We start from the raw sequence: 14,632 nt of genomic DNA on the forward strand, positions 1-14,632 counted from the left end.
GGTTTCCTGGGTCCTCCAGGCTCCTCTCTTCGGACTCCCCCACCCCACCCCCTAAATAAATAAATAGAAAGCGGAGAGTAGAAGTTCACATCTTCCTTATGCGCAATTCACCCCCACGGGAAGCTGCATTTCAAGGTCAGAATCTGACAAAATCATCACTTCCCATAGGACCCGCCTCTCCACGGGCCAAAATGGGGAAGCTGGGGTCTTGGTTTGCCAGTACTGTGACTGGGATTGTCCTTGTCCATTCAGAACCTGGGGACAAAGCTGGTGAGATGGGCAGATCTGTCCCAGTTCAACCTGCCCCACCAACAGTGCCTCTGAGGAAGGTAAGAGACATTCGTTAGCTCTGTCTGCCCTGGGAGCCAGCAGCCCATGTGAGCAGAAAAACGATAACTAGGGAACTCATTCTTCCAGGCTTCCTCAAGTAAGGTTTTGTTTTGTTTTGTTTTGTTGCCTTACAGCTTGTGAGACTGCAACATGACAACAAGAAAGCATCTTTCAATGCAAATACTCCAGAATCTCACTGTAATGCTGGCCTCTAACTCTTCTGCACCCCACCCGTTACTCCAGAAAGGCACCATTTCATCCTGCTGTGCAGCCTACGACGACTGGCGTGAGTGCAAGATGCCAGGGTACGTGAATCACCTCCAGAGCTGGTTTCCTTAGCAGCTGTTCGTATAGCCTGCCATGTATAGAGATGGCTTTTGAATGTAGATATAATTATTACAGACACATCTCAGGGGTGTGTAGGCTACCCTAGCTACCAACAGGCCCCTTTAGAGAACTATCCTTCCGAAAAATCTGGATGGGCCCAACAAGCCTCATTCTCCTTCTTGAATATCCTGAAAGATCTGGATGAGGTTTTCCAGGCCAAAGATATAGCCTGGATCTGGTCCATCGTAGGTGGTGTGTTCATTCCAGGAGCCTTTGTATGTTGTGTGAGCAAAGTCGATCATCCGGATGTCAACTTTGACGACATTGCTGCCGTGGGGCGTCTGCAGAGTCTCCTGCCCATCATAGATGATGAGGAGAGAGCTGGAGTAGAACCGGTATGAACTCTGGCTCCTAATGACTGAGAGGAGGGCCCGGAGCTGGCGCTGGATGGGCTCTAGCAGCTCCATCCGGAGCCGGGTCCCATCGTGCAGGAACTGATAAAGCGCTTGTCTGAAGCCCTCCACTGAGAGTTTTCTTCCATAGTACTTGTCTTTGAAGAGAAAGTGCTTCTTATCGGTTTGATAAACCTTACATTAAAAAGAAGATAGAAAATGTGAAGAATTGCAAACTTAAAAAAAAATCACATCTGCTACAGTGGCAGCATTACAAGCTACCTAATATATAAACAGATTTCTAGAGGTGCAGGGCAAGAATGGCTGCAGTGACTGGCAAGATGGTCTTTCATCAAGCACCAGTGTAACTTTTACATGTTAAAATGCTTTCTGTGCAAGCCTTTAATAGGAATCCAAGGTCTAAAGATCCTTCATCCTATGAAGGTGACCCTCCGCCCACCAGGAAAAGGTTTGGATCTCCTTTCTTGTGAATTTCCAATGCCAACCTCCAAACCATGATTTAAACCCTGGCTTCTGGCCCTCTTTAAATATTAGCAAACCCAAGCGAGAAAGCTTTAGTGGGAATCTGAAATCACAGCCAATGGCCTTGGAAAGCCAAGTAGATTAAAATTTCCCCCAACAAAGTTTATGAAGTCCTTTCTCTGCAGATTCTAAGAAAACCATAATGGCTCTGGGGGTAGAGTGGGGTGAATTGTTTGGAGATGAAAAGACAGGCTAGATCAGGTGTGGATGGAGTTTTCAGGCAGCCAGTGAGGTTGAGGGGAGCCTGGATGAAGCAGGGAAGGTTCACAGCAGCTTTGCGGGGTGGGTGGCTCCTCTCCTTAGCATCAGCCCTTCTCCCCTCCCCTGTCATGGCTTGGCCACCGGAAGGGAGCAGATGGAGGAGAGATGCTGAGGGGGGGAGACAGTGGCAGCCGCTCCCATTTCATTCAGATGGCAGAGGCAGGCAGAGGCTGAACGGAGGTCAGTGGCTGGCATGACCAGAGGGTGAGTTGGCACACCTCTGCCTGGCACACCTGGGAAGGGCTGCCCCTACCTGACCAAGACAGTTTCTCAGGTCTTCCCTGCCTTCAGATTACATGATATGTTTACAGAAAACAGGAATTGAAAAAAAAAAATCAGAAAGGTACCACAGACTTGGTGTTGCCTTTGGAGGGCTGGAGATCATCTGTTACAATTAGCCGTCCTAAGCATAAGACAGGCATCTCTTTCTAAATAAATCAGATCAATTTCAGAAGGTTTGAGGTCCAGAGAGAGATTCCATGTACTCCACAAATTGTCACACTCCATTCTCTTGAGGACTGCATTCCAAGCCTTCCTAGGGACATCTGTGCCACACATTTATAGACTCAACTTCCAGCTTCAAGGGGTGGCAGTTTCAATTAAGGAAAGCGATAACGATTACCTTCAAATCCGTGTCTGGTTTTGCTTTAGTAGATAGACTCTAAGAGTGAGCCACTGGAGGAAGTTTATTTCCTCCTGTTCTCCTGCAGCCCTGGCTATAAGCCACATCAGAACAGCAAAAATGAAGTGTGGAGTCAGGGCAATAAAAAATTAACCGTTCCTTTGCTGGGCTATGCAGGTTACGACCTTCCCACTTTGTTAATGAGAAGAGGTAGCAAGAAGCAGCAGAAAAGGCAGAGAAAGAACAGGGAATGGCTAATAAGGATTCAAAGAGCAGGTTGCCTGCCAGCATCTGAGAAGGAGAGGGTTCAGCTTCATGGTTCAAGAGAACGAGAAACCAACGGAGCACGCAGAGAAACTTTCTCTCAGTTCTCTCCCAGACCTGCTTGCACACTGCCATCAAAGGTCTGCTCTCAACATGGGCAGGACCAACGTGGTCACATGGAGAGTTCCAACTGCCAGAGACCCTGAGATAAGTTTTAAAATGGTGGTTTTTAAAATTTTATTGACGTACAGTTGATTTACAATGTTGTGTTAATTTCTTCTGTACAGCAAAGAGATTCAGTTATATATATTCTTTTCCATTATTGTTTATCACAGGATATTGAATATAGTTCCCTGTGCTATACAGTAGGACCTTGTTGTTTATCCATCCTATGTATAATAGTTTGCATCTGCTCATCCCAAACTCCCAATATGTCCCTCCCCCCACCCCCTCCCCCTTGGCAACCACAGGTGTGTTCTCTATGTGAGTCTGTTTCTGTTTCATAGAAGTTCATTTGTGTCATATTTTAGATTCCACATATAAGTGATATCATATGGTATTTGTCTTTCTCTGTCTGACTTACTTCACTTAGTATGATAATCTCTAGGTCCGTCCGTGTTGCTGCAAATGGCATTATTTCATTCTTATTATGGCTGAGTAGTATTCCACTGTATATATATATATATATATATATATATATATATATATATATATACCACATCTTCTTTATCCACTCATCTGTCGATGGACATTTAGTTTCTTTCCATGTCTTGGCTATTGTAAATAGTGCTGCTGTGCATATAGGGGTGCATGTATCTTTTTGAATTACAGTTTTGTCCGGATATATGCCCAGGAGTGGGATTACTGGATCATATAGCAATTCTTTTTTTTTTTCTTATGGCAATTCTATTTTCAGTTTTTTGAGGAACCTCCATACTGTTTTCCATAGTGGCTGCACCAATTTACATTCCCCCAAAATGGTGGGGTTTTGATATCACTATCCTGAAAGGCGCTCTTTAAAAAACCCAGTGTGTCCTAGACCAGGATACGCGTTTTCTTGGTGAAAGAGGTGCTTGGCCGCCGTCTCTGTTGCTCCCACAAAATGAAGGGTCCTGCGGGGGGCAGCAGCATCTGGATGAGAGACATCCTTGCCCCTAGTGGGCATCCCAGGTTGCCCATCCCCGTCCCCCACCTACCTGCATGCCGCAGATGCGCACGCCCAGGCAGGCCGAGGTGCTCCGTGCACACTTCCTCATGTGGCGGGCCTTCTTCTCCTCTGATGCATCGTCCCCGTGCTGCCGGGTCCCCATCTTCAGGTCTAAGATGCAGGGATGCTTGTACTGTGACACGACGTTTTCCAGCAGCAGGAACCCTGGTCATGCTACTTTAAGGAAGGCTTCTGAGGACATAAAGGCCACTGCCCCACAGGAGGCAGTTAGCAGGCCTCTGAAGCTGGCTGGAGATTCCCTCCTCTGAGCCCCATCCCTTCACTCCCATTTCTTTCATTACAGACCAGCCTGTCAGTCGCTGTGAAGAATTCAAGGTATTAACTTTGCAGGCTGCTTTCATAAGTCCATTTATTTAGGGGGAGTTGATGAGAATGTGAGCTTCTTTTCCTTTTCCTTTTTGCTCTGAGATTGTAATTTAAATGCAGGAGTGAAATCCCTGGCAGACCATGCCCAATTTACATTTTATGGCAGAAAATCATAAGGCTAAAACCTCGAGTCACTGAAAGGGCCAATACCTTTTGGGAGAAGTGGGTTGATGTTAGCTTCGGAGATGAGTTGCAGGAATATTAATTTCAGCGGAGTAATTACCTTGCAAAAGCTTCTTAGGGATGAGGGTTGCAGATGTGTCTTAGTAAATACAGAGAAACCAGCCACCGGTTTGCGGGAAGGAGCCCAGAGGTAACAAAAGGGGGGCATTTCAAGCCTGAATTTGCTCACTGAGTTTGTGGGAGGTGTAAAAGGGAGGTTGGGCGTAGGGACCCACCCACCCTTTGAACCCGCACCCCTACCCCCATCCAGCATGGCAGTCATCTTTCCTATCTGTCCACAGAGACCCCAGCCCTGCCCATCCCCACTGCCCAGGTGGCAGAGACACAGCCAATGGCCCAAACAGGGGCACTCTGTTCAGCTTTTCCCCCAGTCCTCCTTCCCCAGCTTCTGGCTTTTCTTTTGGAGAGATCTGCTTTCTCCTAGGTCCCAGGTGGGAGGGCTTGTGCCTCCCACTCTTCCTCACATCAGGCTCTCTCTCCCTACCCACACCTCCCTTGGCCCTGCCCCCCAACGTCTGTCTATCACCCCCTTCACAGCCCCGCGCCCCTGACAGCACCGTGGGAAGTGGTGCTGTGGTGCCTGGGCGGGCGGGTGGGTCATGGGCAAGGATACGGTGCCTCTTGTTCTCAGGGTACTCAGCGCACAGGCGGCTCAGGTGGGCCTGGTGGCAGTGCAGGCCCCACGGGTTAAAGCTTCTCCTCTCTGTCTGGTTCCCGTTCACAACCTCCACCAGGGAGGGGACTTGGGCCTTGAGGTGGAGCTCGGACCTCAGGAGCGCTGTGGCTGGGCTGCGGGCAAGGGGAGCACACAACAGTCAGGGCCCCTGTGACTGGCTGGGCTCTCCTGGCTGGACCCTGATGTGGACTCTCCCTGGCTACTCTCAGGATGCCTGCAGGACCTCCGAGTGCCCTGCCAGCCCTGCTCAGGCCCCGGGGCACCAGATCAGGCCACGCTGCAGGCCTCTAAGCGGTCTCTCTAAATTCCGGAATAACTCACCGGAGCATGTCACCTCCTCAAGGGGCTGAGGCGGTTTAAATTCACTTGTAAATGACCTGGGTCATTACCTCCCTATGGAGGCAACACAGTATAGAGGCGGCGACCCTGCCTGGAATCAGAAGGCTGGGGATTAGGCTTTTACTGTGGCTTCAGATGCCATGGCGGGGGGTGGGGTGGGGGGAAGAATCATAGGTCTTTGGTCCACCCTCTCCTGCCCTCTGCATCTTGGCTTCCCCGTCTGTAACATGGAGATAATATGCACCGCTTCCTGACGCCAAGCCAGGAGGCTTAATTAGATCCTTGGGGAAGGGAGGTACTTTCATTGTATTAGCTCCCTTTTGTTTCCCATGAGTGTTTAAAAAAATCCCCAGGGATCCTTTTCATCTGAGAAAGGTCAGCTAATCTGAGAACTCTCCAAGGACCTTGGGCATCCTGAGCCGCCGGAGCCTCCAGGGCCCCACTGAGCACTGCAATTGACCTCTCACCTCTCCAGTCTCGACCGCTAAGGAAGATGACTTTAGAGAGGCATTAGCCACACTTTTCCTTTATGTCAACTATTCTGGGGTTTCTGCTCTGCACATTTTCCCCCTCCAGAGACACCTCATGGTCTCAGTGAAACAGGTATTTGATGAAACAAATATACACTGAATGTCTGCTCTGTATAGGATTCGGCGTGTGCATCCACTTCCGAGATGAAATGCATTGAAATCCTCCCTCTAGAAGTGGCACCAAAGAAAATGCATTCCTTTTTTTTTTTTTTTTTTGGTCACGTGGCTTATTCTAGACAGAGCCTTCATCCGAATTTCTCCTTTTCTCGGCTCTGGCCCTAATGGGGAGCCATCGGCCTGGGCACAGGTGGGAGCAGTGCTGGTCCCTGCTAGGGACGTGCTGCCCGGGTTCTGTCATCCTGCCAAGTGGCCCTCACCTCTCCTTGAGTGAGTGTGCCAGCTGGGTGTGCTGCCACTGGGGGAGGGGGAGGGCACCGCCGCCGCTGGTGGTCTGCTGGAGGGTCTGCCATATGGCCACGGCCGCCGACTCCATGGAGACCTTGAAGGGCCCCCGGCTCTCCTTCAGTGGGTTGGCAACCAGGCTGAGATGGCCTCGGCTGTCTTTCCGGAGGTGCACTGTGATGGTGCCTGCAGAAGGGGAGGGATGGAGAAACCAGATGACATTTACGGAGTGGATGCAGTGTAATGTCCTTTTGAACTATAGTTTAATGGCAGTGGTCAACAGCCCCCCCTCCCCCAACTTGTCTCTCAAGGAAGAGCTACGGGGACTGGCCTGAACCCGATCCTGTTCCAGAATGAGCTCAGAGCTGCGGAGCCTGCAGAAAATGGCCTCGTATGGATGCTGGCACAGCTTCTGCTTCGTCACCTCTCCCTGCCCCTTCATGCTTGAAACAAAGCAGCCGCGTACATTTCGTCCTCACATCTCCACTCCTCTGTGCGCGAGCACACCACCCAGGCACCCCGCAGCACCCCACCGGGGCCCAACCTGGGGGCATCCGAGCTGGTCCTCTGCAAAGAGGGGCCCCGCCTCTGAGTGGCAGTGAGGGAAGCCGGGGGCTCCTCTCATTCCTGCCCCTTGTCCTCTGCCTCCTTCGACACCCTGGCTCTCCCCTCTGTTAACCTGTATCTGAGCAGCTTCTTCCAGGAAGCCTTCCTCTAACAGCCTCCTGGTGCTAGGGTTGCTCCTTCATTCATCCTCCCCGCCCCATCCCAGGCTTTCACACTGACGCTCGCCATTGCCTTTGGTTAGACGCACAGCACGTGAAGATTATGGACAGAATGTGGTTCTTTGATAGAAAACAGAAGGCGTGTGAGATTTCTCCAGTGGTACCTCCTAACCACCGGTGTTTGTAATCCAGGCATGACATCCGACTCCAGTCGCTGGCTGTGATAGAGAAGGATGTGAGGACACCCACTGAACCCATGCGCTCGCCGAGCTTCTCCTTTAGGACATTGACCAGGTCAGGTCATTGGCTCTGGCCTGTATGTTAATGGCTCTGTGGTGTTCTTTGGACTTCTCGCTCTGGTGGCAGGGTCCAGCCCTCCCTCTGTGGGTGCCCAGCCTCACCAGAGTTCTGGTGAAGGTGGAAGATACTCATGGTTGTGGCCCAGGAGACGGCCACGTGAATTTTATTTTATTTTATTTTATTTTTTTTTTTTTTTGCGGTACGCGGGCCTCTCACTGCTGTGGCCTCTCCCGTTGCGGAGCACAGGCTCCAGACGCACAGGCCCAGCGGCCATGGCTCACGGGCCCAGCTGCTCCGCGGCATGTGGGATCTTCCCGGACTGGGGCACGAACCCATGTCCCCTGCATCGGCAGGCGGACTCCCAACCACTGCGTCACCAGGGAAGCCCCACACGAATGTTTTTGAGAGAACCGGCTCTCTACAGAGTCCTTTGTTCCCTGTTCTTCCTGCACCTGATGCCGTGAGGACCCTCTCTTTGCTCCTTCTTCTACCAACCCATTCTCCATCCATCTTGTGCCTGGGGGCTGACTCTGGCATGCACCAATGGCTCTTTTGCCTGACATTTGGGCCAATGAAGGATACTGGCTGGAGATGGGGGGAGGGGAGGAGAAAGGTTGGGGCTTTATCCCACTTTTTCCCTCCCTGCTGCGGCGTGGCTCTGCCGTGGCTGTGTTTCTCTGCAGCCTCCCTCTTGCTCAGCTCCACCATGCCCTCATCTCGGCCCTTCAGGCCTGGGGGTGGTTATAGTCTTCCAGTCGTGCCGCTCCCTGGTTGCCTCACCATCCTGTTATTCCCTTTTTTTTTTTTTTTTTTGGCAGCCCTGCATGGCATGTGGGATCTTAGTTCCCCAACCAGGGGCAGAACCCTTACCCCCTGCAGTGGAAGCATGGAGTCCTAATTCCTGGACCGCCAGGGAAGTCTCCCCAGTTGTCCCCTTAATCCTGTGTGCGATTCTGTGAACAGTCCCTTGAAAAATTCTCTTTACTTAACTCCCTTGGTATGTACTGCTCATTTTCCGCTGGGACCCTGACATATGGGAGGGTTGTCTGTGGTCACATCCTCCCAGGTGTTGCTTTCCTCCCCCGGCCACTTGGTCACCTTCTCAGCGTTTAAGTGGTCATTTCTGCTGAACCAGCAGCCAAGGCAGCTGATTTCCCCTCGTGTGGCCCTGCCCGGCTCTCCTGGGCTGCTCAGAGCAGACACTCATTTTCAGGGCTGCTCTATAAGTCAGCGAGTCACGCTCCAGGCCTGTCTGTGCCTAGCTCAGTGGTCTCCCTGGGCCAGGCCTGTCATCTCAGGTTCCCAGTGCCCTAATTCTGCAGCCTGAGCGTGACCTTCGGTTCCCTCCAGTTCCTTAAAAAACTCTGCTCTTCCTTAGCTCATCCCAGGCCCCAGTGTCCCGTGAAGTAATCATGATCGTAACCATAACAGCGCACTTGAACCTGGCATTCTGTAGTTTACCTGGACAGTAGCCTGCATCCCTAGACCGAGCCCACCAGGGCTGTCCTGCTCATGAGACCAGGGGGCTGATGGCAGGTCAGGGACACAAGTACAGTAGTAATAACCACTGCCTGGTCTTTTACACCTACTGTGTGCCAGCATTATGTGCATTTTGTTGATCACTAAGCCTGCAAGGCACTTGACTGTGGTCACTGAGGCTCAGAGAGATTGATAACTCACCCAAGGTCACACAGTTGGTAAGGGATGAAGGCCACGCCAGCCGTGAATATGGGAGACGGAACAGGCTGTCACACTGAGCCTGGGACTTAATTGGGAGACTCCTGTGTCATCACGCTATGTTTACCCGTGTGTGGATGAGGCACACTCCTGCTGTGTCCCCAGTCACATTTGTTCTGGTCATTCTGTTCCACAGGAGCGAACGGAGAGGCTACGATGCCACCACCTCGTGAGAGTGCCGAGGGCCGGAAGCGCCAAGAAGCCCAAGGATACGGTGTTACATTTCCAGCCTTGACTTCTTGGTGGGAGGGTCGCTGTGCTTGTTCCAGGGAGGAAGACTGACCTGGGAACCACCCGCAGGCCCCAGAGCCTACCCTCCAGGTGTGAGAAGAGGGGGAGCTGGCTGGTCTCTGTGCTTGTCCTTGGGGGGCTTGGAGCCTCCTGGCTCCTGGGGAGGCAGGAAGGGGTTCTGGCCAAAGACAAGGCCCTTTTGGATCTTGTTAAGTCCAAGTTACCCTCCAGCCTGGCCTTTCCCACTTGTGAGGCGAAGGTGACAGGCCTGCCAGAAACCACGGTCCTGGGGAGCCCTGGGCCCAGGAGGCCTCCCTGGAGGGACAAGAAATGTGACCTTCACCCACTTCTCCAGGCTCCAGCTCTTGTCTCATCTAATCCATTCTGAATGTCTAAATAGATGGAGGCAAGCAGAGGTGCAAATAACCCCAAACCAATAAGATACGAAAGTCTTTTCTATTTCTCATATTGTTAGAGCTACCCAACAAGACTCCATGTCTCTGCCTTCCCGCTCGGTCTCCCTGCATGCCTCTCCCTGGCTCTGTGTCTCCGTTGGTCTGTCTTCCTCCCTCTCACACACTCTCGGCTCAGCCCAGCCCTTCCCTCTGAAACCTGGGACCATAGCACATAGCGGCCTTGCAAACAATCTCGGGTTGCCTGCCCTTGACAAGAGCAGCAAGTCAGTTGAATCCAGACTCCCTGGGGCTTGGATTGTTCTTTTAGTCTAGAGCCTTGTTGGCTCCAGCCTGGCCTCCAGCTTGCCTTGGGTGTCCATGGGGACTTGGCGGCCCACGGGCTCCCAACACTCTGCTGCCCCTGCCTGGCCAGGAGAGTGGGGGACCCCGGCCCTGTCTGCCTGCTCACTAGCCCCCCAAGCACCTCCATTGTGACCATGTCAGCTGGGCAGATATGAGTGCTCACTGCCTTGGCTGACGTGCCCAGAGCATCTCAGCAATTTCGATTTGGCCGAGCAGCTTCCGTGAATATTCTGTCATGTATTTATTTTTAAGCTCATGAGAACATTTATTTGCCGCTGTCTGTAATATGAATCTGGCTCATCCACTACCAACTTGACCTAGGAGTATGTCCTCACTCACCCAAAGCCGATGGGCAGACTGGGAGGCAGACGGACACAGCCTCAAGACGCTGTCATGCCCAAGGAACCCAGCAAGGGGTCCAGGATGAGCTCCGGGCGCAGGGAGGCTGCCCTTGGGAACGACGTGCCTGCCCAGCAATCCGCTGCCATCACCGTGCAGGGAGTGAGAAGGAAGAGGGTGGGCTCCGGGGCATGCGGCGGCCACGTCAGGAACAGCCCCTCTTTCTGGGTTGTTCCCACCAGAAAGAAAAGGGAGACCCCTGTGGCAGCTTTGTGGGTGTCCGAGTTCCCCTGACCTGCGGTCACTAGCTGAGTGACCCTGGGCAAGTCACATCCCCTCCCACGTTGGGCTGGGTGACCCCTGAGCACTGGCACCCGAGGAGTTGTCTCTTCACTGATCGTCACTGGTGGAGCCGGCCTCGGGGGCCGAGAGCCCACACGTGGGAGCCAAGCTTGCATTCGGGCTCTGCCTCACTAGCTGAGTGGCCTGAGGCAAGTTGGGTAACCTCTCTGTGCCTCAGTTTGCTAACCTGTGAAATGGGGATGATAGAAATACCTTCCTCAGAGGACTGTTGTCAGGATTAAACGAGTCAGTCAGGGAAACTGCTTCCAGTGTGTCTGGCACTGAGTGAACACTAAGGGTTGGCTGATATTACTTTTCTGGTGAAACAAGATGCCCGCACAGCCTGAGGTCCTTCGAGGGACCTTTTCCCATCCCAAACCTGACTTCAGCTCCCTGCCCCTGGCGTCTGAGGGCTTGAGGGTCCCAGTTCTGAGCCCTTTCTAGTGTGTCCTCAGAAGTACGTTTCCTTGGGTGGTGCCTGGATGCTGGCACCACGTGGATGTGTTCGGGCAGGTGAGGGAATCAGCGTTTCTGCATCATCGACACCTCCTGTCACGCGAGCCCACGGGCTCTGCCACACCCTCACCCTCGGCCAGGCTGTGTGGTCTCACCTGAGAGATGTCCTGTGGTTCCCTGACCCGGCCCCTCCCGACTTTGTTTGCAAACATCATCTCCTGAATGAAGCCCCAAGGCAAAGACTGATGCAGGAAGTGATGACTCAAATTAATCTAGCAAGTTAGCAGGGCCCCAAGGCGGGTGGTACCAGGATGGGCCCAACCTGAGAGGGAAGCAGGGCAGAGGAGGGGTCTGGAGAGTCGACAGTGCCCAAGACTCCCCAGAGAGAGTGATGCGGTCCTAACCCACCCGCGCCCCATCCCCCCAAATTGGAGGATGGTTCGTGCAAACGGGGAATGGGGAGGGCACCGGGATGTGGTCCTGGAAACCCACCGGCCTCTTTCACTTCCCCACTCTGCCTGGGGCTGCCCTGGCAGCCTGTCTCAGCTCCAGAGCTGTGTTGAACCAGCGTGAAATGCTGTGGGCAGGAGGCCACCCCACCCGAGATCCTGCTGCCCCTTTGCTGGCTTGAGTTCAGTTGTGGAGGGCCAGATGTTAGTTCCAGCGGGTGCTCAGACAAGATGGGCAGTGATCCACAGCTGATGGACAGCACTGGCCTGTGGCCCCAGAAGGCCCCCCCGGGAGGCCTGCAAAGGCTGTACACCAGCCATCCACCCCTGTCTCTCATTTGTCTTATCTCAGACTCTCAGAGGTGCTGGCAGCCCATGACTGAAGCAATGCCCAGGGCTCAAGGTCTTCGGCCCCTCTCAGTGGGTCTGAATCTGGAGCATGCTGAATACGGATTCCAGGGCCCTGACCCCAGGGATTCTGATTCAGAGGTCTTGAATGGGGCCTGGGAGCCTGCATTTAAACACACACACACACACACACACACACACACACACACACACACACACGAGCAATTCTGGTAAAGTTGGTTGATCCTGCATCCCACTTTGAGAAACAACGATGAAGACAGGCCCCATCCTTCCCAGTTATCCACATCACTGCAATGCAGGTAAGTTTTTTACTGACTTATTAGAGGTCTAAAATCCTCTAAAGGAGGTCTCTTCTCTGAGTATGTATCCCTTTGTGGGCCCGCGGCTGGCAGAGTCCTGCCCTGAGCCCTGTGAACGGCTTTTACCGAAGGCTGGATGTAAACAAAACAGCCTGCCCCGCGGATGCTGGCAGCCCACAGAGTGCCCCTGTCCAGAGGCCAGCAAACAGCAGCCCTCCCCCCACCAGCCTTCTCTGCCCAGAACCCACTCTGTGCTCAGATCCAGAACACACACTGCTCCGTGCACCGTTTCCCCAGCTACACCGCGGAAACGCCCCGGCTTTGCCCCTCGATGAGGGTGGGAATTCTGGTTTCCCAAACACACTGTGAACCAGCCCCTCCATAACCTGTCTCAGACCCGAGGCTCCTGCCATGCACCTGGGTCACCTGAGGGAGGTGAAGGAGGTCTCCACCTGTCCTATGTTTACCAACCACAGTCACAGGACCCAGCCCTGGCACTCCCAAAGCACAGACCAGGATGCCCCATCAAGGCGGGGTGGGGCTGGGGAATCACTTTATCCCATTCTCAATTCCTCGAAGCCTGGTGGCTTGAGCTAATTTGTAGGACGCCAAATGGCATAACACTCCAGGCCTGGAGCCTCAAACAGTTCAGAGAAACTGGGGCTGTGAAGGCCAGCTGGGCTGTGGAGAGGGGCAGGTCTCCACGGCAACACTTCAACACACCACTGTGCTTGAGGAGGTGGCAGGTGTGTGCGCCCGCCCCGTGCTGGCCCCATGCGGGGATACTGAGCACAGGGGACTGCCCAGACACTCACCTTTGTACTGCGGAGTGAAGCGCTTCATGGCCAGTGGCAGGGACTCGTAGAACCTCTGCTCCTGGGAGATGAGGGGCTTGCGCACCGTGTGCTCATCATACCTCAGTACGCTCAGGTGACCTCCGACCTGGTGCAGGAAGGGCTCCAGTGGCACGCCAGGGGTGTCCATGCTGTCCTGCACCACCATGCTTCAGCGTGGGAAGGGGGCAACTCGCAAATCCACAAGAGGAGGGAGGGCCCGAGGTCGCGGTAGCAGCTCCCGGACAGAAGGCGGGGCTGTCAGCAGTCCTCAACTTTCTCCTTCTTGGCCTTTATCACTGTCATAGCACAGGTGTCTTCCTGACTGAGGGCTCTTGGCGGGGTTCCCTGGAAAGCAGAGGAGGAAGGGGAAAGATGTGAGGGAGGTGGTGTGCTGGTGGGGGAAGCACTTGAAGTCGCCAGCCAAGACCCCCAGGTAGTTAAACAAGACTGTAAATAGGCATTGATTTCTTCTGGAATAATCTGTTACAAGCAACTGGTAACAGTTACTGCCTCTGGGGAGCAGGGCTGAGATGGAGATTTTTCACAAAACACCATTTTGTGCCTTTTGAATTTTAATATTAAAACGTTCAAAAAACAAAAAAACAATACCTGAAACTGTAAGCTTTCAGAGTGCAGTGAATGTGTCTGAACTTCTCATGTCCCGTTGCCTGCCTTCCTTTGGGAACTTTGATCCCAACCCAACGAGAACAGAGTCCCTGCTGGTGGGGACTCACCATCCTGCAGGGGCTGGAGGGGTACAGGAATGCTTCATTTTAATATTGCATATACATCTGCTGTGCACCATCATGGCTCCACAACATCATTGCTGTGTGACCTGGGGAAGTTACTAAACCTCTCTGGGCCTCAGTTTCCCCATCTGTAGAACAGGATAATTATGATACCCATCTCATGGACTTAGGGTTCAGAACTGAGATATAAGCCCATGAAAAGGTTAGCCCAGTGCCCGGAGCTAAGTGCTCAATAAATGTGATTTATCATGATTATTTCTAGCATTATTGCCATGGTGGTCATATTTTCCTACCGGCCCTGGGAGGGCCGACTTTATCCCTGCTGCTTGCAAATGAGGAAAGCAAGGCCTTCGATGGCTTGCTGGGGCCCACCTCAGGCCAGGAGCACAGGCAGAAGTTAAGCGGGGGCTCCTCGTCTGGTCCCCCACCACGTGTGCATCCTTCACCCTCCCTAAGAGAGGGCCTGCCAGACCTCAGGCAAATGCTGGAACTCTGGGCTGGAAACATGGCCCCTAACAACATCCTGACTTTGTCTCAGGAGAGTGCCAAGGAGACACTGCAAGGGGAGGCTCTTGTTGT

The 14,632-nt window shown here is 53.1% G+C and overlaps 1 protein-coding gene across 1 annotated transcript; it reads right to left on the reverse strand.

Annotated features, from left to right (window-relative positions):
• Window positions 1-824: 824 nt before the first annotated feature.
• Window positions 825-13,470, reverse strand: IP6K3 (inositol hexakisphosphate kinase 3; the record flags this gene model as incomplete). Its single annotated transcript, XM_082638725.1, has 5 exons — window positions 825-1,244; window positions 3,936-4,111; window positions 5,130-5,305; window positions 6,439-6,649; window positions 13,284-13,470. 5 exons carry the CDS (start codon window positions 13,468-13,470, stop codon window positions 825-827), a joined length of 1,170 nt encoding a protein of 389 aa, XP_082494851.1.
• Window positions 13,471-14,632: the final 1,162 nt, after the last annotated feature.

Source organism: Mesoplodon mirus, assembly GCF_964341445.2.
Source record: "Mesoplodon mirus genome assembly, chromosome: 12".
Lineage (NCBI taxonomy): Eukaryota > Metazoa > Chordata > Mammalia > Artiodactyla > Ziphiidae > Mesoplodon > Mesoplodon mirus.